This window comes from Saprolegnia parasitica (genome assembly GCF_000151545.1).
Source record: "Saprolegnia parasitica CBS 223.65 unplaced genomic scaffold supercont2.6, whole genome shotgun sequence".
NCBI classification, from domain to species: Eukaryota; Oomycota; class Saprolegniomycetes; order Saprolegniales; family Saprolegniaceae; genus Saprolegnia; species Saprolegnia parasitica.
In genome coordinates, this window is record NW_012156400.1 from 654,574 (window position 1) to 680,120 (window position 25,547).

Here is a 25,547-nt window from a genome sequence, read left to right on the forward strand (position 1 = left end):
ATTGCTGCCACATCCCATACATTTCTGGACGTAGCAGCCATGCAATGGCGAATATAGGTCGATATTAATTACTGCTAGGGTTGTGTTTGACGAAGGCAGCACCGTGCTTGTTGCTTGCGCGTCATCGATTGATCCGCATCAAAGGAGACTAGGCATTGGCTGCTCGATATTTGGAGACTAGGCATTGGCTGCTCGATATTTGGAGAATAGGCATTGGCTCGTCGATTTTTCGAGACCAGGCATTGGCTGATCGCCCGAAGCTGCTGCCCAAGGTGGGAGGGCATACAAATTGCAAGTTTACCTTTAAGAAATTTTTAAAAGGCACACTTGATATTTGTATACGCGATGAAATGGAGCACTCCATGGCGATCGCGCCACTGCCAGTGGGACGCCCGCCACAACGAAGGGACATTGATCGCGCCTTTTGAGCGTCGAACTTCCCTCTTCCCTTTCCCTTCCCCTCTTCGATTTTAAAAGGCACAAAGTGTTATCTCCCCACATCCTAAAGGGTACTCGCCATCCATCAAGCTATAATACGAGGTATCACTGCCACGATATGAACTCGATATATTTTTTCATTTGACTTGAGTATACCCAGCCGAGATTCAAATTCAGAAATTAATAATTAGAATTGCAAATTATTTATTTATCGGCGACTCGAATCCAAATCAAATTATTTGATTTGACCCACATGGCAAATTATATATTTATTTATTTGACCCCCTCCAAATATATAGAAAATAATATTTTTTCACATGTCTGGTCGTGACGAGCTCAGCGTGCCACAGAGTCTTTTGGCGTGTCTGGCCGCCCTTGAGACTTCTCTTGGACCATCGGCAGTGTGGAGCTCGACAGTTGCTCAGGAGGTCGTCGACGTCATTCAAAGCGAGGCGTACGGAGCGGTCGACGGCATCATGCCGCGCTGCGGCAAGCCGTGTCCGCGCTGCAAGTGTCTCTGCGCCAAGGTCTACCGGTAGGCCATGTCTCTACGAAGAAAGACACCCAGGCACCGGGCCGTGTTGCCGTCTCTACAACGGAAGACGACACGCTCCATGACACGTACCATAAGCAGGGTGGTCTCGTTGTTTTTTTGTGAGATCGAACGAGCTTTGTGCATCGAGCTGCGCAATTTCCGTGGTCGAGAACTACTCCATCGCAATTCCGAGTGGTGACCGATCGTCGTACCAACCGTACTGAGAGTGTGAGATGATCTTTCCAGGCTGGGCCTTGCCGCGCGTGACCAAGTTCTTCCGCTGCGCGAGTACATCTTGCCAAGCTCGCCCGAAAGTACAACAAGCTCAAGTGCACCAACATCCGAGCCTCGTACGCCCGTGACCTTGGCGGCATTGGAAAGCAGCTCGAGCGTTTGCTTCTTTACTACGAGTATAGCAAGTAAAGCAGTATTCGAGTTCATTTCGTGTTTTCTTTGGGTGCACTGTGGCCGAGCTTTCTGGTTTGGGTTGGGATCGGGATAGCGTGCAAGCGAGCGGTCGGTATCTCCGTGTCCAACGTATGTGGCAGTTTGGCCTCTTTGGACGCGTTCAAATTGCCGATGTACAATTGTACGAGCTCACATGCAACGTGTACGGTCGGCGTATCGTGCTCACATGTAAACACACTAGAATTTAAACATTGGGAATTGGTGTTAGACGCGTGCACCAATTTTAACCTCCGCTTCGCTACCGGCCTTTGGTCGGGAATTACTCTACCAATACAATGCACCTTCCGCTACGCTACGGTGCACCTCGTGGGTTTGCCCAAAAGATGAGTCGTGCTGCGACGGCGATTTTTCATTTCATGGGTTGCGGTGAGGCTGGTGCACCTACATGGTTTTGCTCAGTTATGGAGGAGCCATTTCTCAGTCACCGAAGTCGCGCAACCTCGACTACAAAAAACGTTCGTAGCATTAGGACAAGGGTTCAGCGTCTGGGATTCCACTTCGTCAAGTTGCCGATATGCCCTCGATATTTTTTATATATATAATAATGCCCACCAAGTCTGGTACCGCCGTCAAGTTCATAACCCATCAGACAGTGAGGCTCTCTCCGGACGGGTCTACCTGGTGGTAAACAAGTGTCTATACCGCTTGACGAAAAGATGTCGACGAGAACTGTGCCTTCTTGACTGCACCTTCAAGGCGAGGTGGTACGAGCCTTACGAGAGCTACATGGTGTAGTCTACATCTGAGTATGTCTTTCCGAGTGGTCCCGCCACATCATCTCCTGCTCAAATCAAGCAGCTGTGTCCATCGACTGCTCGCTGCAGCAACAAGCCACGGCGATAGGCGTACCAGCCTTCTTGTCTATGTGAGCAGATCCTCCAGTGCAACAGTTTTTGATTTTTCGTCTTGGATGCAATAGAAAGGAAATCTACGCCAGCGTCAGATGTGGCTTGGTCTTGGGGGTCGGCAGCTTGGACTTGTTGCTTTTCGTCTTCTCGGGCCACGTGGTCGCGCAATACGCGAGCGTATTGTCAACCAAGTCGGCCCAGTCGCGCCGGTCTTCCATCTTGAGCTCGAGGTGGAGACCGAGGAGGCTCGTCTCGTTTGTCGTCAATGGGTCCCGCGTATCGAGGTGCGTCTTGACATGCGCGACCGCCACGACACCGAGAAGGTCCGCGCCTGACTCGATCAGTGACGCTTGGGCCAAAGCGTACGCCATGGTCACCTCCCAGAGCCAGCTGCCCATGCTCGACCTAGACTGGATCAGAACACTCAGATCTTGCAATGGGAGCGTACCCGTGGTTGTACGGACGTGCGCGTTGCCACGCATCTTGCGACTCCATGTACACGCCGTACATGCGGTGCAGGTGCGCCACGGCCTTGGCAGACGCGGGCTCGTCGTCGCTTTGCGGAAAGAGGCACTTCATGAACATGTCCAGCACACGACCACGCGCGAGGTAGCTTCGGGCAACAAGCGCCTGCGCCAACATCGCATCGAGCACCCAGTGTTCTTCCTTGCTGCTTGTGATCCAGTTGGTAATCTCACAGATGCGCTAGATGAAGTGTCAATACGCTGTCGTTTGGATCAATGAGGATACCGCATAGTCGCCGCCGGCCGTGAGCAAATGCATGTAAAACTGGTGGTACTTGAGCCGGAGCTTGTCGTACGCGGCTTGCGTCTGGTGCAGCTCGTCGAGCTTGTGCGTGTCTGACTCGGAGAGCCACACGGACACGATCTGCGACCGCTTCTTATCAAAGAGTGGCTTCATCGCCTTGAGTGCTGCGGCGGCCCCGTATTTGGTCTCGTCCTCAATGATTGCACCGGCGTAAAAGACACCGCGGGCAAGGCTAAAGTACGCCGGGTGAAAGTACTTGTCTTCTTGCGGCACGACCTCGAGGGCCGAGACGCAGTTCTCCAGCGCGGCTTGAAACCGCTTGCGCGGGTCCGTCTCGAGAACTACCGGGGTCGCATCATCCTTTTCATACGCGAACGCTTCGATCAACGCCAGCATCTCGGCTGACGGCAAGGCGTCGTCGAGACGAGGCAGCGGCGCGTGGCGAAGCTCGGGCACTGTCGCCGGCGTACATCGCTGCAACACCTAAAACACGGATGAGTATCCCTCCATTGAACCGACAAGGTACTGGCGCGAGCAGCAGCTTGAGGCGTGTCGCGTGGAGCAGGTGAAAGGCGTGGACGAGGTACTCGTCGGCGTCGTCATCGACGCGCGCCTTGTCTGCGTTCGCAAACGACTCGAGCACCGAGCGCCAGGACGAGGAAAGGTGGCGCTCGTTGTGCAGCGTCAGAATCTTCTTCCCGAGCTTCCCGAGCATGTAGTGCACGCGCAGCGTCGTCACCGGCGAGCACGACGCGTCGGCAAGAGCGTTCTTAAAGTACCGACCGGCGGCTTCGGCGACACGAACTGCTTCGGTATTTGCGAGTTGGCGCTCGGATAGCCGTGCGTAGAGCAAGAAGCCGCTGTCTTCGCCGCACTCGACACGATACGCTGCCGGGTCGAGCTCGGCGGCCATGTCCATAGAGCGCAACGCCAGCTCGGTCAGGGTAGCCGTGTACTGCGTGTACTGCCGCAGAAACAATCGAGACTTCGGCATCAGCGAGGCCACATCGTCGGGTAGCGTCTTATCGACCGCGTCGGTCCACTGCAAAACGTTCTGGAAGAACGGCGTCGCCGAGATCTCATCGAACGTGGGCTGGACACCGGCCTCGAGCAGGATCGTGCGCTGCAAAGGAAGCGCTTGCAGCACAAAGTGGTTGGACCAGACCACGTTCATATGGTCGACCACGAGCGCACGGAGCGTCTTGGCGCTCTGGGCGAGGAGCTCGTAGGCTTCGGCGCGCAGCGGGTGCACGCGGACGTCGCGCCGGAGGTACTGCATGTACTGGAGACAGTACTGCTCGTACTCGAGGAGGACGTTATAGTCCTTCCCGCGGCGTTTGCACTTTGGCAATGGCATCGTCGTCGCGAGGAGGAACCAGAGATCGTTGACTGGCGTCGCGTCGGGTGTCGGCGCGTTCTTGGCGGCCGCGATCGGTGGCAGCTTGACATGCACGTCGGCCGACGCGACGGGGTTGACGTAGCCGCCAATCGCATTATTGTCTACGCAATCGAGACATGGATTTACAAACATAGAGGAAAGGAAAATGGGATACCAAAGAGGCTCGTCTTCATCATCTCGGCCGTCTCGGGCAGCGCAAGGACGTCCTTGTAGAGCAAGTAGCACTCTTTTCGTGTGCAGTGTTTCGGGTCCAGCGACTGCGCAAACGTCAGCAGCGCAAACATATCGTCGGCGCTCTTGGGCGTCGGTTTCTTGCCTTCCTTGGGCATGTGCTCGACGCACGACGGGAGAAGCGCGTAGCCGTAGAGGCAGCAGTAGCACTGCGCGAGCGCCTCCTCCAGGTCTTCGATGAGCGATTCGTCCGACTTGTCGGCTTTCTCTTGAATCTTGGTCAAGATCTGCCGCGTCGTGAGAAGGAAAGTTCGATCGCCGTCGAGGCCACACATGCCGTGGTCTTCGAGGCCGTCACCGCTTGTCAGAAGATCGTGCAGGAGCTCGGTCATTTGAATACCGTCCTGAAGCGTGTTGCCGTCGTCCAAGTATTGCCAGAGCAGCAAAAAGATGTGCATGACGCGTAGAGCAGTTGCCTACATCCCTCTTTTCATAAGACACAAACCATCACAACGAGGTCGTGTACCGGGACTGGGCGCGGAACTTGCCGGCCTCAATCTGTGTCTTGAGGTACACGGCGATCGAGCTGCTCAGCGCTTTCGCCAGCGCTGGCGGGATCGTGGTACTGGCGTCCATGGTCTTGAGGTGCTGATACAAGAGTTGGAGCGCGCTCAGCGAGAGCGCCAGGAGCGACGTGTTGCCGCGCTTCCGGAGGTCGATTGACGTGAGCTGGTGAAGGATCTTGCCCACGAGCGACGGGACATGGGCGCTTGGCAGCGTCTGCGCGAGGATGTTAAGCAGACTCGACGAGTGAAAGTGTCGCAGCATGAAATCGCGGCACTGAAACGCGCACACTTGATGCAGCAGCAGGTACGCTGGCGTGATGTACGGCTTCTTGGCAAATACTGTCTGAAGCTGCGACGTGACGTACTTGAGGCACTGAACCGTCGTCTTGTCGGTCGTCGTCGCCTACGACATCATCCATGCAACGTGTGTCTTTACAGGAGGAGGTGTGTACTTGGTGCTGAAGGATGTAGTACCAACTCAAACAGAGCAGTTCGTAGCACACGTCGTCGCGCTCGAGGCGCACAAGGCACTTGATCAGCATCGTGAGAAGCGGCGGCGCCGGCTTGGCCAGCGGCGACGTCGCCTTTTTCCAGTCGTACATTTGAAGCTACAAAGCGAGTTGATACGTTTGTGGCAGGCACGACACTGTACGAGGTAGAGCCGAAACTGCAGCACGAGGTCCTCGACGCGACTGCCTTTGCCAGCCCGCGGGTCGTAGTGCGGCAAGACCAGATCGACAATCTCCGTCTCCACTGTGGTCGTCGACGGGTCCTACGCACGAGGTTGCTTCACGACGCTTGCAAGCCAATCGGACGCTACCACGAGGGCAAACCGGTCGCAGACTTGCTTGGCGAGAACGGTGAGCGCTTGTTTCTGAAGCTTGCGCTCGACGGCGGACCGCGAGAGACGTGGAAACGTTGCGACATTCCCGAGTGCAAGCACCGACGAGCCGAGTAGCGTTTGCAGCGCCTGGAGCGCATTTAGCACTGCGTCGACGTGACCGAGGTGTTCGTCCAAGTGGATTTGCAGCCAACGAAAGCGCAAGTCCAGCGTAGCGTCCAATGCGTCGCTTGCAGTTTCGCAAACGTCGAGTTTCCAGCGGAGCAACTGTTGCTGCTGGCGCTGCAGCGCAGCAAAAAACTCGACGCGGCTGTGCATGAGCGGGTCGTAGCCCGCAATGAGCGCGTCGACGTGGAGTTCGAGAAGAAAGAGCCGACACGAGAGCGAGAGATGCAAGTCCGCTACAGCCATTAGGCATGAGACACCAACGACACGATACATGATTTAGTGTACGGGAGGCAAGGACGGGCCGGGCGTCGGGCGCATCGCGGAGGCTGCAATCCATCAGCCGCACGATGCGGAGGAGGTCGTTGCCCAAGGCGACCCCCGGGTGCTGGGCGACAGCTTCCAGAAACTCGACCATGAGCGCCTCGAGCGAGTGGCTAGGTTGATACCGTCTTGATACTATTGTAGAATATCTTGTAAAACGTACCCTTTCGTGCTCGAGAGACTGCCGAGGAAGCCTTCGACCGACAGCACCAGCGATGTCAATGCGTCCTCGTCTGGCAGCGGCGACGAGAGGGGCGACGAAAGCAGCTCCTAACACACGACGTGTGAGATTCGATCGGTCGTTCGATAGGAATGTACTTTGGCCACTGCCGGTGCGAGCTCTAGCGTGGCCTCTTCGTTCGCCCCGCGGAAGAAGCGCAGCGCAGACCCATCAGGTGCCATCTCGGCTCGCACATGCGTGTCGTAAATTGACGTGTCGTGTGGCACGGCCGCGTCGGCGTCCTTGTCAATGAACGACTAGGAGCACTTGTTAAAACGGCGGTCGTACACCATTTGCGTAGATACGTACGAGGAGTTGGTAGGCAATGTCCTTTTCTTTGGCTTCTTTGATCGCGGCTTCAATCTCGTCCTGCATGCGCTTTTGCGTCCGATGGGACGTCCGGCGGCTCTGCGTTGCCGGTGACGCAGGGTCGGCGTCACTTGATTTGCGCAGGCTCGCGACAACGGCGTTAAGTGGCTTGGCAGTGGCCGCGTCCGAGTCCGGCACGGAAATTGCTTCGACAATGACAACATCGTCGTCATCATCGTCGTCGTCATCGCTAATGTTGATGATTTCTGGCACCGACGGCGCGGTAATCACCATACTAGTATTCGCTGCCACCTCGGTTTTGACCGGTGGTGCCACCTCGACCGGGGCCGCTGCGGGGGAAGGCAAGATCACGATCGATTGGTGCATCGAGAGCGACGCGTCGTCGACCGACGCATGCGCCTCGTCAAAGAGCTCCAAGAGTAATGCGCCCAGCGACGCCCACGAGTTGTCTTGCAGCGTGTAGGCCAAGACGTTCGAGTGGCGCGTGGCAGGAAGCTGCGTGTGGGTATGAGCGCGCTGCGCCTCGGCAGCTACGACGCTTGCTGGACATGGCACGATAGCACTGCACTGGCCCGAGAGCTTGCCGTCGAGGTACGTCGCGACGGGGTGCTTGGGGTCGTGGGCGAGGACGTGCTTGACCACGCGCAGACACTCAGCTTCGTCTACACCATGTCTTTGTACAGGTATCGAGAACCACGGAAAGTGTCTACCTTGCAAGACGTACAGTACGAGCACAAGCTTGTAGACCATGGGCCAAAAGCAAGCGTCGAGCGCAAACGCTTCCTCGAGGTACGCTCGCGCCAAGCCAAACCTAAGCGCATGGTCATGGACGGAATCGAGTGTCATGGAAAGCTCGTACTGCTGCAGCTGAAAAGCGACACAGCCAGCTTCGTACCACACCAGGCAATCCGTGGTGTCAATGTCCAAGGCCTAACGCGCCAGCTTGTGAGATCATGGGATTATTGGGAATCGAGAGAGTGTACGTCGGCGTAGTGCTGCAGCGCGCGCTCGGTCGCGTTCGGGTCGCTCTTGGCTTCGAGGCGCGCGAGGTTCTTGAGGCAGAGGTACTGGATCTTGCGGGTCGTCGTCGAGAGCGCGCCCATGTCGTCGAGCGAGGCAATGAACTGCAAGATCTCCACATACATGCCGGTCGCCACCTACGCCAGCATCGTCGTGATGAAGCATTGGAGCACGTGCGTCGACCTACCGCAGGCTTATCATGCGACCGCAACGTCTTCTCGTACGAAGCCGTCAAGCGGGCCTCGAGCGCTTCCTCGGTCTCCATGAGGCTTCGCTTGCTGCGCTTCTTCCGGGGCGATGGTGGCGGGGATGCGTCGCCATCAGGCGTCGATGGAGCTCGGCCGGCCTCTCGGACGCGCTTGATCGGCGCCAGCGACGGGCTCTGGCCCACGGGGTTGATCGCCGTCCAGTGGCTCATGCTGGTCCGTCGACGAGATTGGCGCCGACGCAATAACTGTAGAAAGTGGCAATTTAGTGTGAAGTAGCGCTTTAGTGTGCCCTTAAATAAGATAATAGTGTTAAAGATCGATACTGTATTGTTTTGCGACGATTTTTGGCCAATGACGCACTGGGTCGCACTTGATAGGTTGATACGACTGGTGCCACGAGCTGCTCATTTGCGAGCCACCGCCGCAAGAGCTGCCGCAACGTCCACAAGGCTTGACTTCATGCAGCACGACATCTCTGCCAAGAGAGCGCGTGAGGCCAAACTAGAGCTCGACAAAGTCATCGACCGCGCGAATCACGGTCTCGATGTAGTACGTGCCATCCTTGATGCCATAGGAGGACGGCAAGAGCTGTGCAAGTGAGGTCGCCGCAGATAGGCAGCTACTATTAGGTCCATGGAGACGCATTGGGTTGCGAAATGGATTTTAGTATGCCAAATCTACCAGTGTACGTGCGTTAGCAGAGTGTGGAGAGATTGTCTTTCGACAATATATGCCTGCGCGTCGTGCAGCTACCGTTGTTTCAACCGCGTGCTGGCGTATCCGGATAACATTTCCGGTGCGAAATGGAAGATCTGCCAAACGAACAAAACGCGCCGAAGCATGGGGGACGCAGGCCATAGCGTCCACCTCCTGGCCGCGCAGCTCGATACGATCCAGCGCAAGTACGCGTACCAGGTCCACGAGACGCAGCGCCTCGAGCTTCAGGCGCAGAGCGCACACGCTCAGCTGGCGCAGCAGACCGTCCTCCAGGACGCACTCGCGACCACCGTCGTCGTCTTGCTGCAGCACTTGCGCCGGCCGAGCCTCGTCCCCGCCGTGCGCGCACTGCTCGAGCAGTACGTTGGAGCTGCCGCCAGTATCGTTCTGCGCGTCGACAGCGCCAGCCACTGCTTTCTGACTGCGACCTCGTCCATACCGCTTCGCGGCCTCGCGTGGCGTGCCATCTCGGAGCAATCCGCACTCTGCTTGTCGCTCGACGAGCTCTCTCAAGACAACGACTACTGCGCCGAGGTCGACATCCCGCTCTTGCCAGAGTACACGGCGGAGCTTGCACTGCTCGTGCTGCCGATCTACCCACGTACGACCGAGGTGCTACCGACAGCGGTTCTTGAAGTTCTCTTGTCGCGCCACGACTACATTACCCACGCATGGAAGGGGTCGTACCTTGACACCTTGGCGATCCTCCTTGGGCCCTGCATCGAAGTGTCTGCATCGGCGTCCACAACCAACGCTGAACACGCCAAGGACATTACGCACCTCCACGATGGCATCGGCCGCCTCCTCCAGGCAACGAGTGCAGTTGAGCTGACGGAGGCGTTGACCCAGTGGCTCGAAAGTGTCGATGCACTTGGAAAAAAACAGCGCTGGATCCAAGTGGGCCTCTACAAGCTCGAGCGCGACATGGACACGATCGTGGCGCTCGCTTCGTCGTCGTCCTCCAACGACCTGCCCATCGAGATGGAGGTCATGTCAGCGACGTTGACAGCGCTCAAACTTCGCCCGGTTCTAAACACGACGCGCAAGTACCTTCTCTTGCCCCTTCGCCTCGCCGAGGTAACTTGCCGTCTTGAGGACTTGAATTGGTATTGAAAGCTTTGTAGGAGACGTATGGTGTCGCAGTGCACGGAGCGGTCGTGGCCGAGGACCTCGCTCGGCTCGAACGTCTCGTACCGTCCCTGCTGCAGTGCTTGCAGACCATACAGATCCTCGAATTGACCTCGACACTCGAGACAGGATTGCTGCAGCTGCTGCTGCGCTCGTCGACAGACGCTCTCGCGCATGCTTTGCGCAGCTTTCTTGGAGGTATGACACGCGACAACGGCGTGTGCTTCCTCTTGCGCTTGCCCCACGACCCACCTATCACATCCACCGACGTGCGCACACACCAGCAGAGCTCTTGGGCTAATATACCTCGTAGCACCACGCACGCAAGGCGTACGAGCAGCTCGCCCACGCTATCGCAGCCAAGACCGTCGTCGTCGACCAGGATGACGATGTCCAGTACATTACAAAGGCATTTGCAGTGTCCCTCGAGACCAAAGGGGCGTTTGGCGTCGCCATCCAGCGATCGGCGCCCCGGGGCGCGTGGAAACTGCTTGTGCAGGCGTGCTGCACAGCGCTTGCTCTCACGTTCCAATGCGACGCCATCCAATGCACTTACACCACTGCGCAGCGAGAGCACGCGGAGGTGACGATGACACGCACCCGCGATGCGACCCAGGTGGCCTTTCTCTCGAGCCTGTTGCAATTGGACTCGGCAGCGCGCCCCGAGATTACGGCGGCGGTCGATGCCTTTTTCCGCGCGCACTTTAACGTACCCCGGGCGACGCTCTTCTGGCCATGCGAGAATGGCTTGCAGACATGGGTCGCGCACCAACAGATCCACGTGACGTCGGGCGTCCCGCTCGTGTGCGCCATGTCCCATGCCCTCACGCACGGATCGCCAGCGCACCCAGCGTACGACGCGACATTTGATCGGCGCGCGGGAGTCGAGCCCATGGCTGTCGTATGCTTTCCATTGACGCCGATCGCGGGCTGCCTTGAAGTCGCCATCGATCACGCAGTCGCTGATATGGAGCTCTGCGTCGAGCTGCTCGTTGCGTGGCTGCCCCGCGCGATGGCTCGCATCGACGCCAGCACGGAGCTGGCCTCCGAACGGTACACGCATCGATCCTGTCATGAAATTCATAAAACGGTGTCTAGGACGCGGCTGCAAGCGCGGTGGGACCGGCATGTGGAGATGTTGGCGCAAACGCATGGCACGTGGGATGCACTCGAGGCGAATGTGACGTCTGCCCCCGATCTTATGCAGCGTGTGCATGCCATTGTGCCAGCCACGACGCTGGCAACCACCGCGGATTTGTTTGTGCTGGCTGAGGATGGCCAGCTCTGGACGATGCGTCGAGGAGACCGCGTCGTCGCTGTTCTGGACGAAGAGCCATTCTTCACCCAAGCACTCGAGATGAAGAAGGCGTCGACGGTACTAACGACCCTTGTACCAATGTACGCTGGATCATGCTATTAGGGAACGTCAACCTTAGGGGCGTGGCTCTCGCCCGTCTTGAGTCGTCTGTATCAAAGCGCGGCGACGACTCTCTATGTGGTGCCGGTCGCTTCCAACGGCACCGTGCAGGGTCTCGTCGCCTTTGGTCGGCTCGAGGTGTTGGACGACGCAACGACGCATCTCCTCCAGTCGTTGTCACTCTACATCTCGAGTCTGCTCACGCGCTGTCTCGAGCAAGATGCGTGGACGGCACGCGTCGAGAACGCCCAAGCGCTTGCCGTCTGGGCCCACGAGCAGCTGCGCGAGCTCACGACGCACCAGGTCGAGACGGAAGTCCGCTTGCTGGAGCAACGCCTCGTGGCGGCGCTCGCGACCTGCGCCGTCGACAAGATCTCGGCCACCGCGCTGGCCAAGGTAGCCACCGCGGTCTATCTTGTGATCAGTGCCATCTCATTATGGAATAGCGCATTGAAGACGCAGTTCTTGCCGAGTGCACACCTTGGCTCTACTCGCACGCGTACTACCTCGCTCTCGACGGCACGCAATCCGTGCTGACCAACCCCCGCTTGTCGATGGACGTGGCAATCGCCACTGGTATGGTGGGCCATGCCTGCCAGACCGGTAGTGTGGTGACCACGGGCTCGTATCCTGCGAGTGTGGGCGTCACCACGGCGTTTCCGATCGAGAAGGCGCAGTTTGCTTCCGACATTCGCTTGGAATCGATGTGCGCATCGCCTGCATTCGACGCCCACGGGAGACTCCTAGGCGTCCTCGTCTTCATCGCTGTCAGCGCCGCCAAAGGCCAGCGGCATCGACAGCCGTTCGAGTGTCGCGTGCTACCGTCGCTGCAACGCGCACTGGCGCAGCTATATCAGCGCTGGCAACAGTACGTACCTCGCTTGTCGAGTCGAAATCAAAGCATTCTGTAGAACAAATGGACTCTACCACCGCCTGGAGCAGCTGCAGGACGCCAATACCAAGGTGAAAGACACGGCAGCGATCGCCGCGAGCTCCGTCACGACGTACGCCAAGCAGCTCGACTGCGTCACGCAGTGTCTGGCGCTGGTTCATACCGTCTTGTCTGCGTCTGCGGAGGCCGCACCTTCGCTGGTGGAGAAAGCGACTCAAAGCCTCTTGGACCTGGGGTATGTGCAGTGGCATGACGCGAGTGCGCTTGCAGCTGGCGCGGTATGTCGGTCGCAGGCCGAAGCCAAGCACGTCGCAGCCGTCTACGCACAGACGCAATCGAGGATCGAGACGCCTGCCTCCCGCATCAAAGAAGATATAAATGTCCTCTGCGTGCCGATCTACAACCCTCATGAGCCGCGCCGGCTTCTCGGTATCCTCTACGGCACCCAAGATTCATCATCATCATCGTCGTCGACGCACGCGACGGTAACCATTCACTCTACCGAGTCATCGCCAACTCTCAAGTATATAGGACCGACGCTGGGTGCTCTTGGCGTGTACAATCGCGCTCAGTGTGAATGACACGCGCGGGGCCCACGCCAGCAACGCGGCAACGCAGGATCGCGCGTTAGCCGAGTACGCGGCGACCGCCACGTCGCTTCAGACACAGCTACGATCAACGCAAGGCGCCATGGCCTTTCTCCAGAATGGCTACGAGTGCATGCACGCGCTGAGTCGCACGGAGACGATCTTTAGCGCTGTGCGGCAGCTGCTGCCGCGACTGCTGCAGACGACCGGCGCGGTGGTTTTGTACGTGGCCGACCACACACGACGGGTGCTCTGGAGCCTCGAGCCAAAAGTCGAGGTCGCGTTCGGGGACGGACCAGTCGGGTCGTGCCTCTTTACACATGAGCCGTCGACGTTGGATCGACATCCTGGCAATCTGCAGAACCTCCACGACATGTACCTGCCATTGTGGCATCAGGACAAGACGCCACGTACGCTTCTCGGCGTCTTGGAGGTGCAGTGTCGAGATGCCATGCCGGCGGCCGACTACCTCGCATTGCGGCAGCGCGTGCTCGTGCTGCTGGAGGAGCTGCATCTGGCGAGCCATATCGACCACGCCCTCGCACGCATCGCGACGAAAGAGGCGCTCGTTCAGCAAACCAAAACCGCCGACCAATTCCATGCGTCGCAAGCGGTGGACTCTGCGAAGAAGCGTCAGCTGGAATTGGCGACAGCAGCGACGATGGCAGCAAATCGGGTCATTGCGCACATCCAGCAATGGCCTACGAAGCGGGACTTCTGGGGCCATGCGCTCGAGAGCATCGAGGAAAACTTGGGGCAGCTGCCAAGTGCCCACGAAGCGCACGTCTACGTGGCCATTCCCAAGGAAGATCGGCTTCAGCGCCGCCGTACCGTCTTGGTGCCAAGTCACGACAGCAAAGCGATGGCAATGGTGCAGCTTCTTCTCGACGAGGACCGCGCCGCCGACGGTCTCGCCTTCAAGTACGCGACCTCTTCAATCCAAAATCGCGTGTGATCAGTGCGTCTAGGCTCGTCAAGCAAAGACCGTCCTCCTCGGCAATATCCACGGACTTGGAGGCGGCGATCGCCACCGTCTTTCCAGCGTGGTCTGTGACGCTCAGCGAGTCGACGCATCTATGGTGCTGTCTCCGCGTCAAGCTCACGGAAGATTGCATCGTGCTCCTCGTCGTTATCATCGAGCACCCGACCGAGGCGTATCAGTACTGGCCATGGCTGCGGCTGCTTGGCAGCCTCGCGTGCCAGCTCGTGGCCCACACCCTTGCGATTGAAAGCCTCGGTGAAAAGTACAGCCAGCAAAAAATGCACTTTTTATCGGATGCGAACGGCGTTGGTATGGACCTGCTTCGGCTGACGCGCGCGACCGAGTCGGCGACGTCACGCGCAGCGTTTGCTCAAGTACGAATCGCGTTGATCGCGGTCTGTCACGATGTGTCACCACTAGATGGTTGCCGGTCATGTCAAGGTCATGCTTCACGCTGCTCGCGTCGAGTTGCAGTGGCGGACGACGACCACAGGTGATGTCTTCTTTCTGTAGAGAAGACAAGCCTTAAGGCTCGTGTAGAGGACGCCGAGGAAGCCGCCGGGATCGCTGCCCATGCCACGTTCGTCCGGCGGTCTGAGAGGAGCGTCTCGATCGTCCTTCGATCTCCAGACGACGTTCTTGTGGGTCTTTTGGACATTGACGCGTTTGACGTACGACGAGAATCCGTTGTCATGTGCGCTGAGAGACTGTGATAGACGTCGTTGGCCAAGACGACAGGTCTCTGGGACCAGCTGGCGTTCGTGATGGGGCTTGCGTACAAGCAGTGGACGCTGCAGCACGCCCTTCAGGATGCCGAGCACGCGACCTTGGCCAAGAACGACGCCTACCAAGCGCTGGAAGCGGCACACGCCGAATTGACAAGTGCGCTGCGCTCCCACTCGCTCGTAAAATGCTGCGCTTTAGTGCTCATGTAAACGAGCATCTCTTGTCTAGGATCGTGAGCACGAGACCCGTGTCGTGACCCACGGCTTGCAAGAGCTTCTCAAGCTGCTCCAGGCTTCGCCCAGCGACTGGTCGACTGACGTACGTTTCCGCAGCCAAAAGGATGCAGACCCGTGCAACACGAATACTCGTAGAAACTGTGCAAAGCCATCGGTGCGCTGCCAACGATCCAGATGGTGCGATTGTTTCGCGCGGACGCTAACCACTTGGAGCTTCTCGCGGTTGTTGGGGCGTCGGTATAAAACCAACCTCGTCTCGAGGGTGCGTTGAATCCTTTTTGGTGTAGAGAGGCCCGGTGACGACCTATCTCGGACACCTCGGTGTCGCCGGGCTTGCTTTGCAGTCCGAGACGCCCGTCGTGCTGGCTGCCCACGAGCTCGCGGCCAGTCCGTACCATGCCGACGTTGATGGCTTTCTGGATGTGGACGCTCCCCACCAAATGCTACTCAGTGTCGCGGCGAAACCAGCGTCGATGGATGTTTTGCCAATGATTTTAGTAGTCCATGCGACCACAGGACCAGGTATAGACGCTCTCTTGGTACATGAAATCTGCAACGGCGATCGATAGCTACGTCGGCCACAGCGCCCATTTGGACGCTCTTGACGTCGTTGCTCCAAGCCGTTCTGCGCCTTGGAGTGGCGCAGCAAGCCACGGATGCCCGCGTCGCAGTGCACACCGAGAAGCTCGCGGATGTCGCCAACGAACGCGACGCGCTGCTCCACCAAGTCCACGAACTGCAAGGTATTTGAACTGGTTGGAATTCAAAGCAGCACTTCGACATGGTAGACCACGTACGCGACCGCGTCCAGCTCCTCGACTTTCAACAGATTCTACTCTCGCTGCAACCGGATGCATTGGCGTCAACGTCGCTCCCCGAACTCTCCATGGTACCGTACACTAATTGTGGAAAAATTGTCGTCGAATCAATGGACATGCTAGAGGACAACGCAGGCGCTGACAACAATGGTGCCTCAATCACTCCTGCAGCTCTACTGGTGCACGCGTGAGCAGTTTTTTTGGGTCGACCCACTCGACCAGTCGATCAAGCAAATGCCAGCATCAGCCTTCGTCGACCACGATGTAGACACCTTGTTATCTCCGTACGATGCTTAACACCGTGATGTTTTTAGACCCAGCGCGCCATTCTCAGTGGCGCCACCGTGCAGACGTACAAGAGTGCGACGCTTGAACACAAGCTGCTCGTGTCGCTCCAGAGCCCAACGACCAATTACGTCCTTGGGCTTCTTCAAGCGTCCCGCTACGAAGTCGCCTTCTCGACGTTTGAAGTCGACCTCCTCGCCCAGTTTGCCAAGTACGGCTTCAAGTCACCAGCACTAGAATGTCATTGTGACGACGTATGGTAGATTTCTCTGCAGCCATGTGCAGCGACTTGTCGAATCCGACATGGCCAAGGACGCGGCGTCGCGCCGGCAGACATCACGTCGGCTCTCGACAGTGGCCCCGCGCGCGTCCAGCGTCACACTGCCCAAACGATCTAGTCTTGCGACCACCGACCACCCGCAGCTAAAAGCTGTCTTTCCAGCAGTTCCCGCCACCGCCGATTCCCTTCCTGCAGCCGGATCCTACCTAGAAGGCCTTTTAGGTACATGGCGTGGAGCACATCTCGCTCATCCTGGGTAGGACTCTCGACGCTTGCGCAGCTCTCGACGGCTGTAACTGCAAGCCTACCAAAGCACCCGCTCTGGGTGCACGACAGCGTCCACGCCTCGTTTTTCGCTCCCGATGCAGCTGAAAAACCAGCGCTGGTAGCGTGGTTTGAGAGCCAAGTGCGGCTTCAGGCACTCGACACAACCGTCCTATCGATTCCGTCCGTGCACGACGACGACCGCTGCCGGCGCGACACTGCTTTCTGGAAGAAGCACGCAACCGAGAGTCTTCTCCTCTTTGATGTGCGCGTTCAGAATGAAGTCGGTAGTGTCCTCGTCCAGTCTCCAACACTCAGCTTCTTTGACGATGTCGCTGACGCCGTCGCACGCGACGAGCTCGCACCCGCCTTGACCAAGGTATTCGCGGCCGTCCTATCAACGACCGCACTCACAACGACGTCGACCGCTCAAGAAGCCTTGTACAGCGAGGTGCACACCCAGGTCGACGACCTTGTGGCCAAATGCGCCGCCATCTCGGACGAATCCCGGGCCATGCAAGCGTGCCTGGGCTACCTCGCGGAGCTCTACGCAGCCGACGACGAAGCGTCCGTGCGCAGCACGGCGCAGGACCACCTTCAATTGCTCTTTCCGTTGTACGAAGTCGTCATTTCGAGCGAGAAGAACCGACTCAACGCGCGTTGGTGCATGCCGTTGGGCCATACTCTCTGCGTGTGGCTCAGTAATGGCAGCGACCCATCATCGCCGGTGCCGGGGCCGTGGACGCATGCAAACGAGACGATTTGGCTCCAGTACACGTCGGCACTGCGCACCGTGCTTCAGCGTGTGCTCACCGCCAAAGCCGAAAAGGAAGCGCAGCTAAAGACGCTTCATTCGCTGCAGAAGCGAGAGCGCGACGGTATGCGGGCGCTGCAAGCCGAGCTGGATGCGAGCCAAGACACGATCCAGCAGCTCCAGGCGACGATCGATGATCTTGGCGCGCGAGACGCTCAGCACCGCGAGCTCAAGGCTGCTCAAAAGCAGTCCCATCGGCGGGAAAAGGAGCTCGAGCAACAGGTACAGCATCTAATGTGGTGTGTTGAGTCGCATTGATATTCATGCTGCGTAGCTTGTCCAGCAAGCCATGGAAATTCGCGCTTTGCGAAAAGAGGCCAAGCGCCGTATCGGGTCGAATGTAGCGGCTATGAGTCACGCCCGAATACGCGGTCTCGGTCAAGAGCTCAAGGAACTCGCCACCCTCGAAGCGACCCAAGTTGAGAAGCTCCAGGCCAAGACAAGGCGGTCCTTTGAGACACAAACTTGACTCTACAATTTTATTGTATTTACATGGTGTCATCCTGTCGGTGGAGTGGCGTCGGTCTCGGCCCGTCGCGCGGTTGCGATCTGTATCTTGACCGACTCGGGTGCTGGGAGAAAGGACGCTGTGGGCTTGTGACGTGCCGATTGCGGCCGCGTCGGTGGTCCCAGCTTGACCGAGGAGCTTCCCGCCTTTGAACCAGACGTGAATAAATGCATTCACGAGACATTGGAGGGAATGATACCTCGGGCTTGCGAGGTCGTTTGGACGCTGCACCTCGTACGGCATCGCGCTTGGTGCTGGAAATGCGGTCGCCAACGGCCGGAGCACTCACGACAGACGAGTTCCGCACGCCAGAGCTCGATTGCGCTCGAGGTGTCGGCTGCAAACTAAACTGACGCGTATCGGTCGGCTGCAATGGCGCTGTCTGGCCTTTGTCCAAGACATAACACGGCGCGGTCTCAAGCGGCGACATGGCTTCGATCTCGAGTTTCGTGGTTTCGACGGCGACGGCGGTTGGTTTCCGCAAGCTCTGAAAGAGCGCCTGCAGCGACTCGGAGCGCTCCAATGCGTCGTCTTCCGTCTCCTCCACGGGCAGATCGTGTCCAACGCGAATTATTGGTGCTTGGTGACTCGTAGTACTCGGTAACGTTGCGTTGGCATACAGCAGCTGGTTGCTCACTGCTACACACCATGCGGATGAATGGCACCCATATGTGATGTGCACATACGTCCTGGGGGCTGCAGTCGAGGCCCCGCAGCGCGTGCCGACTTTGGTCGCGTCCCATCAGACAAGTTGTCTCTTTTGCTGGGGCTTGTCGTCGGGCCCTAACCCCAGGTAATGAAAAGGGGTGGGGTCCGACGAGGTACCGTGATTTTGACGCCTTCAAAGCCGAGCGTGCCGCGCGCAATGCGCGTGAGAAGCTTATCGTGTTGTTGCGTGTTTTTTCGAACATGGTCGACCGCGTCGTGGAGCTCGACGCGGATCGTCTCCATGCGGTGGACCAGTTGAGCATGGGCGCCCTAGTTTGTGGTTTTGTACATTTTGACATAAACCCCTTGGTAGCGTTGTACTTTGAGACTCCCAATCGCGTCTTGCACGTGCAGCCGCGTTTGTGCCTACACCCACCGCCGTTCAATTAGCCTAGTATTGTTGAGTGCTGGAGTGTTGTAACCAGTTGGTTGCCGATGCCCAAATCGGCCTTCTCGCGCTGCTTCGCGTAGTGGGTTGCTTCCGTATGCAAGCGCTGGAGCGCCTCGGAGGTGACGCTTGCGTTTGTTTCAAGCATCTCCTCGACATGGCCGACGCGGGTCTGTAGCGCGTCCACTTCAGAGCGCACGAGGCCCATGGTGGCGGCCATAGCTTCCATCTTGGTTGCAATTGCATCCTGCTGCATCTGAAGGACGTGCGTGTGCTATTAACACAACCGCGTGAATGGTGTTTCCCAATCAAATCAAAGAAATGTGAACCTCGCGGATGCTCTGGCCGAGGCGTGTTTCGACAAAGTGCTCGAACGCCGTCATTTTCTCGTCGGCTTCGCTCCGCAGGGCGCACTGGAGATATGCGATTTCGGTCACGAGTTTGTTGGACTGCTGCTTCTCAACGACATTGAGGCTGCGCTTGAGCAGCTCGACCTCTGAGAGGATTGTTGTTGGGACTGATGGTTTGGGCATCGGCGGTGTCGCGTGGAAGGGGTGGTGTTGGTTGAGCATGGTCGCGCACTTGGTCGTCCACTGGCTCAGCTCGTGCAGCTGCGAAATGACTTCACCCACGTAGCGAGGCATGTCGTAGGGCTGAATATGCGCCGTGCGCACGACAATCGGGCATCGGTACCCTTCGAGCTGCGCCATGAGCGTCCGAATCAGAAACCGCGAGTTGTTTCTTTTTATAGCAACCATTGTCCGTCGGGTGTACTTCATGACGGTGCATACAACGCACTGGTCCAAGCGTACAACACGACTCATGTCGTGGGGGGTCGAGGACAGTCGCGCTGCAGGCTCCAGATGTAAGACGATGGACGAGTCGAGAAAGACAATGCGTCGAGGGCAAAGCAAGCACGCGAAGACAATATTGTACATAGGCCAGCTAGAAGGGTACTGGACGGATGCGTCAACTGGGCAACAAGTGGTGCGAGCGTCAATGAAGTATATGAGGAGAAGCTCCGTCTTGTGGCGATACCGTTGATAACCCAACATTGCGCGACATTGCTTCCAACCTGATACCGTTTCTCGCGGTGGACGTGGTGACCGCGACGCTCCAGGCGTTGCGTTCGGCAGACGTCGACTCGCGCGGTGCCTTTAAAAAGGTCGGGGATCCAAGAAGAGACTCCCGTTGACTGCGTTCAGCTGCTTCCAAACCTCTCCCACTTGAAATACAGAGTCTTGATTCAGTAAAAGGTTGGATGGTACGTAATCGGCGCTCGACTGTACCTCGAGCTCTGACTAGACTTCAACAAGTACGACTTATGCGGTGAACTTGGCGTTGAGTTCTGCGTCCGTGACAAAGTGACTGCCACCGCCGCAGCGCCAGCCCCCCGAGAGCTGGAACCACTCGAATCCCATCGGGCACTTGCAGAGGCGGCGAATGCGCTCTTGTACTTCGGCTTCTTCCTTGAGCTTCTTGGCCAGCGCTTGGGCGTCGAGCTCGCGATGCCACTCGGCCAGGTGGGCTTCGTGGGCTTGCTTGGCCGCCTCGAGCTCGGCCCAGTCCGTGTCGGAGACGCCGGCATCACGCTGGCACGCCTTCATCGTCGCCTTCTCACCCGTGTGACGGGCCTCGTCGTAGCGCATGGCTTCCTTCGTGCGCTCGGGGCGCGCGACGCCACAGCAGAGGCCACGGCCGTTGCCATCGTGTCGGCGAACATGCAGGCCACCTTTGAAGCCAGCGGCGAGACGACAGTGGCTCGGGCGCGCACGATCTCATCACACGCAGTCTCCACGTCGGCCTCGAGGATTCTCTTTGGCAGCTGCGCCGGGAGCCCAGCGATGCGGTCGGCGCGGGCTCCGAGGACGGCCTTCCAGACGCTCTGGACGTCGCGGCCGTTGCCCCAGCCTGGGAGCGTCCGCAGCACGCCAAAGTAGGTGGCGAGCGCCTCGTGGACGTTCTCGTCGGCCACAAAGTTGCTTTTGGTCATCGTCGTCTTGACAAAGGCGACGCAGTCTTCCGGCGACCAGTCAGGAAAGTCAAAGAAACGAGTGAAGCGGCTTTTGAGCCCTCCATTTGTGGTGAGCATGGCGTCCATCTCGCGCGGATACCCGGCGACGACAATCACAAGGCTCTTGTACGTTGGATCTGTCATGGCCGCGACAAGTGTCGCGACGGCCTCCCGGCCGTACATGCCCTCGGCGAGTGCGTACGCTTCGTCGATGAAGAGGATGCCGCCGTTGGCCGCCGAGAGCTTCTCCTGGACAACCGTCTTGGTCTGGCCCAAAAAGTCGGCCGTGAGTTCGAGTCCCGTCGTCTCGACGACACTCTCCACGGTGAGCAAGTCCAGCTGAAACAAGATGGTCGCCAGAGCCCGCGCGACCGTGGTCTTGCCCGTGCCGGGGGACCCTCGAAAAACAAAGTGTCCAAGGGCTGGCAGCGCATCGCCGTCGGCGCGCGCCACGAGCATCGCGTTGCGCAAGCTCAATAGCGCCTTCTTGATGGTTGCCATGCCAAAGAGACCGTCAAGGGCTGCAAATGGGTCGGCAGAGACTGCCTTTGCGTCGCTGAAATCGTCGGGTTGGAGGACGATGCAGGTGCCAGGGCGCAGCGACGCCTTGGCCATGGCGTGGTGCACGAGCGTATTGACGGCACCGGCGTTGCCAAAGTTGGCCAAGCTCTTCTGCTTCTCCAGCACATTGAGCGCGACCTCCATCGCCATGGACGAACAAGTGACTTCTTCTTGCTTGCACGTGTACTCGAGGAGCTGAAGCAGCTCCATGGCCGAGTAGTCTTCAAAAACAAAGGCGGCTTCGCGCGGGAATCGGCGGGCCAACCCCGGGTTTTGCTCCCGGAGCATGGTCAGCATTTGCGCCTCGTACCCCAGGAGCAGCACGGCAATGTCTTCACGGCCCGTGCTCTGCACCTTCTCAACGAGGACGTTGAGGACATCCTTGCCGTAAATCGCATCGTTGAGCACATAGGCCTCGTCGATGACGAGCACCTTGCCTTTGGCTTGCTCGAGCGTAGCGAGCGTCCGCTGTTGCGCTTCGCCGACGTATTCGCCCATGAGGTCACTCGCCGTCTTGAGCACAACGTCACCGCTCGAGAGAAGACGCAGCTCCTTGAGGATGCGGCCATAGAGCGCTGCGCACGTCGTTTTGCCCGTGCCTGGGTTGCCGAGAAAGAGACGGTGGAGGCGCACGGGCAGGGGCGCCTTGCCCGCGAGCGTGCGTTCCTGGTTCTTGGCGCAGAGTGCGAGCAGCTCCTTGACACTCTTCTTGACGGCGGCCCAGCCAATCTTGGCCTCGAGCTCGGCCATGTAGCGCTGCAGCTTGGGGTTGCCCGACACGTGCTCGGCCATGACGTCTTCCAGACACAGCACCAGGGACTGGCCGCAAAAAGTGGGTCGCGCCATGGCCCGCTGCGTGGCGGCCTCGACCTCCTGCCGCACTGACCGCGCGTTACCAAAGCCCTTCGTGTTGGCGCTGATTATGAGCTTCTTGGCGACGAGCGTTGCCAACTCTCTCGGTGCGGTCCAGCCGCGGGCGGCGACCTGCAGGCGGCAGACCTCGGCCAGCTCCGTCACATCAAAGTCCTCAAATGTCACAAACTGAAATCGACTTTTGAGGCCAGCGTTGAAGTCAAACAGCTTGGTCTGCAAGTCCGTCTCGTAGCCCGCGAGGATGATCGTGATGCGATCCCGGAGGTTCTCGGCCGCGGTGAGGAGGGCAGCTACGATCGGCTTACCGCGGAGGTCGCCCATTGGATCAAGATCGTACGCCTCGTCAATGAACAGGACGCCATCCAAAGCACTCTGCACGAGCTTGTCGAATGCCGGTGCACCGGCGTCCTTGAGCTGCCGCGCATCCGTCTCGACAAAGACGTCCTTGGAGCGCAGCTTTGAGGCGTGGAGCAGCGTCGCAAAGTGGCGCGCCACCGTGGTCTTGCCCGTGCCCGCGTTGCCCACAAAGCAGTAGTTTAAAGAAATTGGGTTCTTCTGCCGCATCTCGGGCGTCATCTTCGCCAGCGCCGCCGAGGTTTGAAAGAGTCCGATGGCGAATTGCTTGACTTTTGGGATTCCCACGAGGTTCAGAAGGGCGTCCATGGCCGGCGCCGCCGCTGGTGGCTTTCCGGGTAACGTTGCCCAGAGCTGTCGAGTGCATAGGTCCGTGTGCGGCGATGGCGACTCGGCTGGCGCCGGAGCAAGGTGTTGTTTCTCGGCGGGGAGCAGCCATGCGTCCGTAGCGTTCGGGTACTTGGTCGCAAACGCCTTTACAAACGCGAGGTCCATGAGCCAGCGACCCAAGGCGAGCAGCAGGATCGGGTGGGCGGTGCTGCCCGTGAGCACCAAGTGGCGCAAGTAGTTCTCAATGTGGCTCGTCACAGCGGTTGCGTCATCGCCGGGCAAGTGAAGCAGCTCGAGCGCGTACAGCAAGTCGAGCTCAGGGATCGGCTTCGAGAGCTGCAAGGCTCGAAGCAGGTTGATGCCCGCGAACGGCGAGGCTCGGGAAGACACGCACTGGAGCTTGGATATGAGCTCTTGCTGCAACGCCGGGTGCGCGACGAGTGAGACGCCATCCCAAGGGCTCGCAAAGACGACTCCCCGAAGTCGCTCGTCCATGGCCATGTTGCCGGTACGCAGAAGCCTCTCGACCTGCCCGACGTTGTCGCTGCGGACTGCTTTTTGTAGAGGCGACTCGGCGCCTAGGAGCAACTTCGCGACGTCAGCATGCCCCTCCTTCCTCGCAAGTTGCAGTGCCGTATCGCCGTCCTAGATCGTCGCTTCAGCCATATGCGAGATGGCATCATCACGATGACGTCTTGGGGTCGTACACTGTTTCTCCAGTTGATGTCGGCGCCTGCACCCAAGAGAAACTTCACGGCGTCAGCATAACCCCACCGCGATGCTTCGTGCAGCGCCGTATCGCCGTTCTAGGTCGAAGTTTTGGCGATGTGCGAGGGTAACGTCATCGTAATGACGTCTTGGGGTATTACATTGTTTCTCCAGTTCGACGTCGGCGCCTGCGCACAGGAGCAGCTGCACAGCGTCAGCATGCCCCCCATTCGACGCTGCGTACAGCGCTGTATTGCCGTCCTAGGTCGTAGGTTTAGCGATATGCGAGGATGACGTCATCGTAATGACGTCGTGGGGTATTACATTGTTTCTCCAGTTGACGTCGGCGCCTGCGCACAGGAGCAGCTGCACGGCGTCAGCATGCCCCCCATTCGACGCTGCGTACAGCGCTGTAATGCCGTCCTAGGTCGTAGTTTTAGCGACGATGACGTCATCGTGATTACGTCTTCGAGGCGTACATTGTCTTTGCAGTTGACTTTGGCACCTGCGCTGAGGAGACGCCGCACAACTATGGCATGACCCATTCGCACCGCGACCATGAGCGGTGTGAGGCCATCCTAGATGGCGATGGCGGTGTGGTTCCTAGATCTTGGTATTGTTGCATGTACTCACTTTGGAGGTGTGGTTGACGTTTGCGTTGGCATCTAGTAGGAGGCCCACGACTTCATCGTGGTCGTTGATAGCGGCGGCGAAGAGCGGCGTGCACTCGTGCTAGAGCGTGTGGTCGTCAGCCGTCGTCGTTGCCGCGGCGGTTACCGAGTTGAGCCAATGGACATTGGCGCCCTGGCCGAGCAGCTCTCGCACTTGGCCCACATCTCCGAGCAGCGCTGCCTTGGACAGGCAGACCCCGAGGCCCTCCTAGTCAGCGTTGCAGACGCGGCCACAAACGCAACGGCGTACCAGTTGCGCGCGATTGCTGTTGTTCTGCTGTGCGGCAGCCACGTCGGCGAAGACGAATTCACTGGGCCGAGGACAACGATCCATGGCCGTCTTGATATGGTCGGCTGTGCTGAAGTAGCTGTTACGATACGCTGCCGTGTACGCTGTCTCGTTGTTCTAGACATATGGATTGTATGAGATGATTATCTCAACACCAAGTTGGAACGTACGCAAATAGCGTGGGGATCGGCACCGGCTTGCAGAAGAAGTCTGACAACTTCTTCTCGGCCCCGCATCGCCGCAATGTAGAGGGGTGTCGTTCCATTCTAGACATTGCTACACCAATATCCACACACACATCTGCACTACCTTGATTTTCCAGTTGACGTTGGCACCTTCTTGTATGAGGAAGGCCACGCGTGCCGCGTTTCCGCTCGATGCGGACACGTATAGATCCCGACCGAGGTCCTAATCGCAGACGCGATGATACCAACCATCGAGTCGTCGCCTACGCTCATGCTTGTCGGCTCCTCGACGGTGGCTGCGGTCTGAGCAGCGGTCTCCAATGAGCCAGATGTGAAACGCTTCTATCATTTCGAAAGGGTGCGATCTTAAGCGATCCTGCGTAGATACAATATATGCATTTGGACTTTCCATATCCTGGATATGCACGACTTGGTCAATATATATACGGTAGGATTCCAAGGAAGAAGATTTTTGAGCTGGAGGTTGAGCAAGCGAAGGACCTTGAAGTA

The 25,547-nt window shown here is 58.4% G+C and overlaps 6 protein-coding genes across 6 annotated transcripts; 1 reads left to right on the forward strand and 5 right to left on the reverse strand.

Annotated features, from left to right (window-relative positions):
• Nucleotides 1–2,337: 2,337 nt before the first annotated feature.
• On the reverse strand, nt 2,338–5,085 carry SPRG_02575 (hypothetical protein; the record flags this gene model as incomplete). Its single annotated transcript, XM_012341144.1, has 5 exons — nt 2,338–2,694; nt 2,738–2,994; nt 3,040–3,540; nt 3,584–4,557; nt 4,611–5,085. 5 exons carry the CDS (start codon nt 5,083–5,085, stop codon nt 2,370–2,372), a joined length of 2,532 nt encoding a protein of 843 aa, XP_012196534.1. The 3' UTR covers nt 2,338–2,369.
• Nucleotides 5,086–5,134: 49 nt separating this feature from the next.
• On the reverse strand, nt 5,135–8,511 carry SPRG_02576 (hypothetical protein; the record flags this gene model as incomplete). The annotated part of the gene is made up of 12 exons (XM_012341145.1): nt 5,135–5,596; nt 5,646–5,801; nt 5,846–5,965; nt 6,014–6,435; nt 6,488–6,636; nt 6,687–6,793; nt 6,842–7,000; nt 7,053–7,735; nt 7,784–7,884; nt 7,933–8,003; nt 8,057–8,230; nt 8,281–8,511. 12 exons carry the CDS (start codon nt 8,509–8,511, stop codon nt 5,135–5,137), a joined length of 2,835 nt encoding a protein of 944 aa, XP_012196535.1.
• A 631-nt stretch (nt 8,512–9,142) lies between these two features.
• Nucleotides 9,143–17,917, forward strand: SPRG_02577 (hypothetical protein; the record flags this gene model as incomplete). Its single annotated transcript, XM_012341146.1, has 22 exons — nt 9,143–10,096; nt 10,144–10,416; nt 10,461–11,200; nt 11,246–11,522; nt 11,568–11,960; nt 12,011–12,432; nt 12,476–12,941; nt 12,988–13,964; nt 14,012–14,399; nt 14,446–14,518; nt 14,566–14,696; nt 14,742–14,930; nt 14,980–15,069; nt 15,123–15,224; nt 15,275–15,509; nt 15,557–15,730; nt 15,776–15,876; nt 15,929–16,069; nt 16,120–16,301; nt 16,354–16,430; nt 16,631–17,670; nt 17,723–17,917. 22 exons carry the CDS (start codon nt 9,143–9,145, stop codon nt 17,915–17,917), a joined length of 7,620 nt encoding a protein of 2,539 aa, XP_012196536.1.
• A 29-nt stretch (nt 17,918–17,946) lies between these two features.
• On the reverse strand, nt 17,947–18,356 carry SPRG_19434 (hypothetical protein; the record flags this gene model as incomplete). The annotated part of the gene is made up of 2 exons (XM_012341276.1): nt 17,947–18,102; nt 18,156–18,356. Coding segments are annotated over 2 exons (357 nt in total), but the record flags the coding sequence as incomplete, so codon positions are not given.
• A 578-nt stretch (nt 18,357–18,934) lies between these two features.
• SPRG_02578 (hypothetical protein) lies at nt 18,935–19,769 on the reverse strand (the record flags this gene model as incomplete). Its single annotated transcript, XM_012341147.1, has 3 exons — nt 19,382–19,769; nt 19,087–19,326; nt 18,935–19,030 (listed from the first exon to the last, which is right to left on the reverse strand). Exons 1-3 carry the CDS (start codon nt 19,760–19,762, stop codon nt 18,935–18,937), a joined length of 717 nt encoding a protein of 238 aa, XP_012196537.1. The 5' UTR covers nt 19,763–19,769.
• A 605-nt stretch (nt 19,770–20,374) lies between these two features.
• On the reverse strand, nt 20,375–25,310 carry SPRG_02579 (hypothetical protein; the record flags this gene model as incomplete). The annotated part of the gene is made up of 12 exons (XM_012341148.1): nt 20,375–20,784; nt 20,838–23,829; nt 23,892–23,990; nt 24,073–24,153; nt 24,217–24,315; nt 24,372–24,470; nt 24,526–24,624; nt 24,670–24,771; nt 24,814–24,969; nt 25,023–25,118; nt 25,162–25,260; nt 25,305–25,310. The coding sequence occupies 12 exons, from the start codon at nt 25,308–25,310 to the stop codon at nt 20,375–20,377; spliced, it is 4,338 nt and encodes a 1,445-aa protein (XP_012196538.1).
• Between the last annotated feature and the right edge of the window lie 237 nt (nt 25,311–25,547).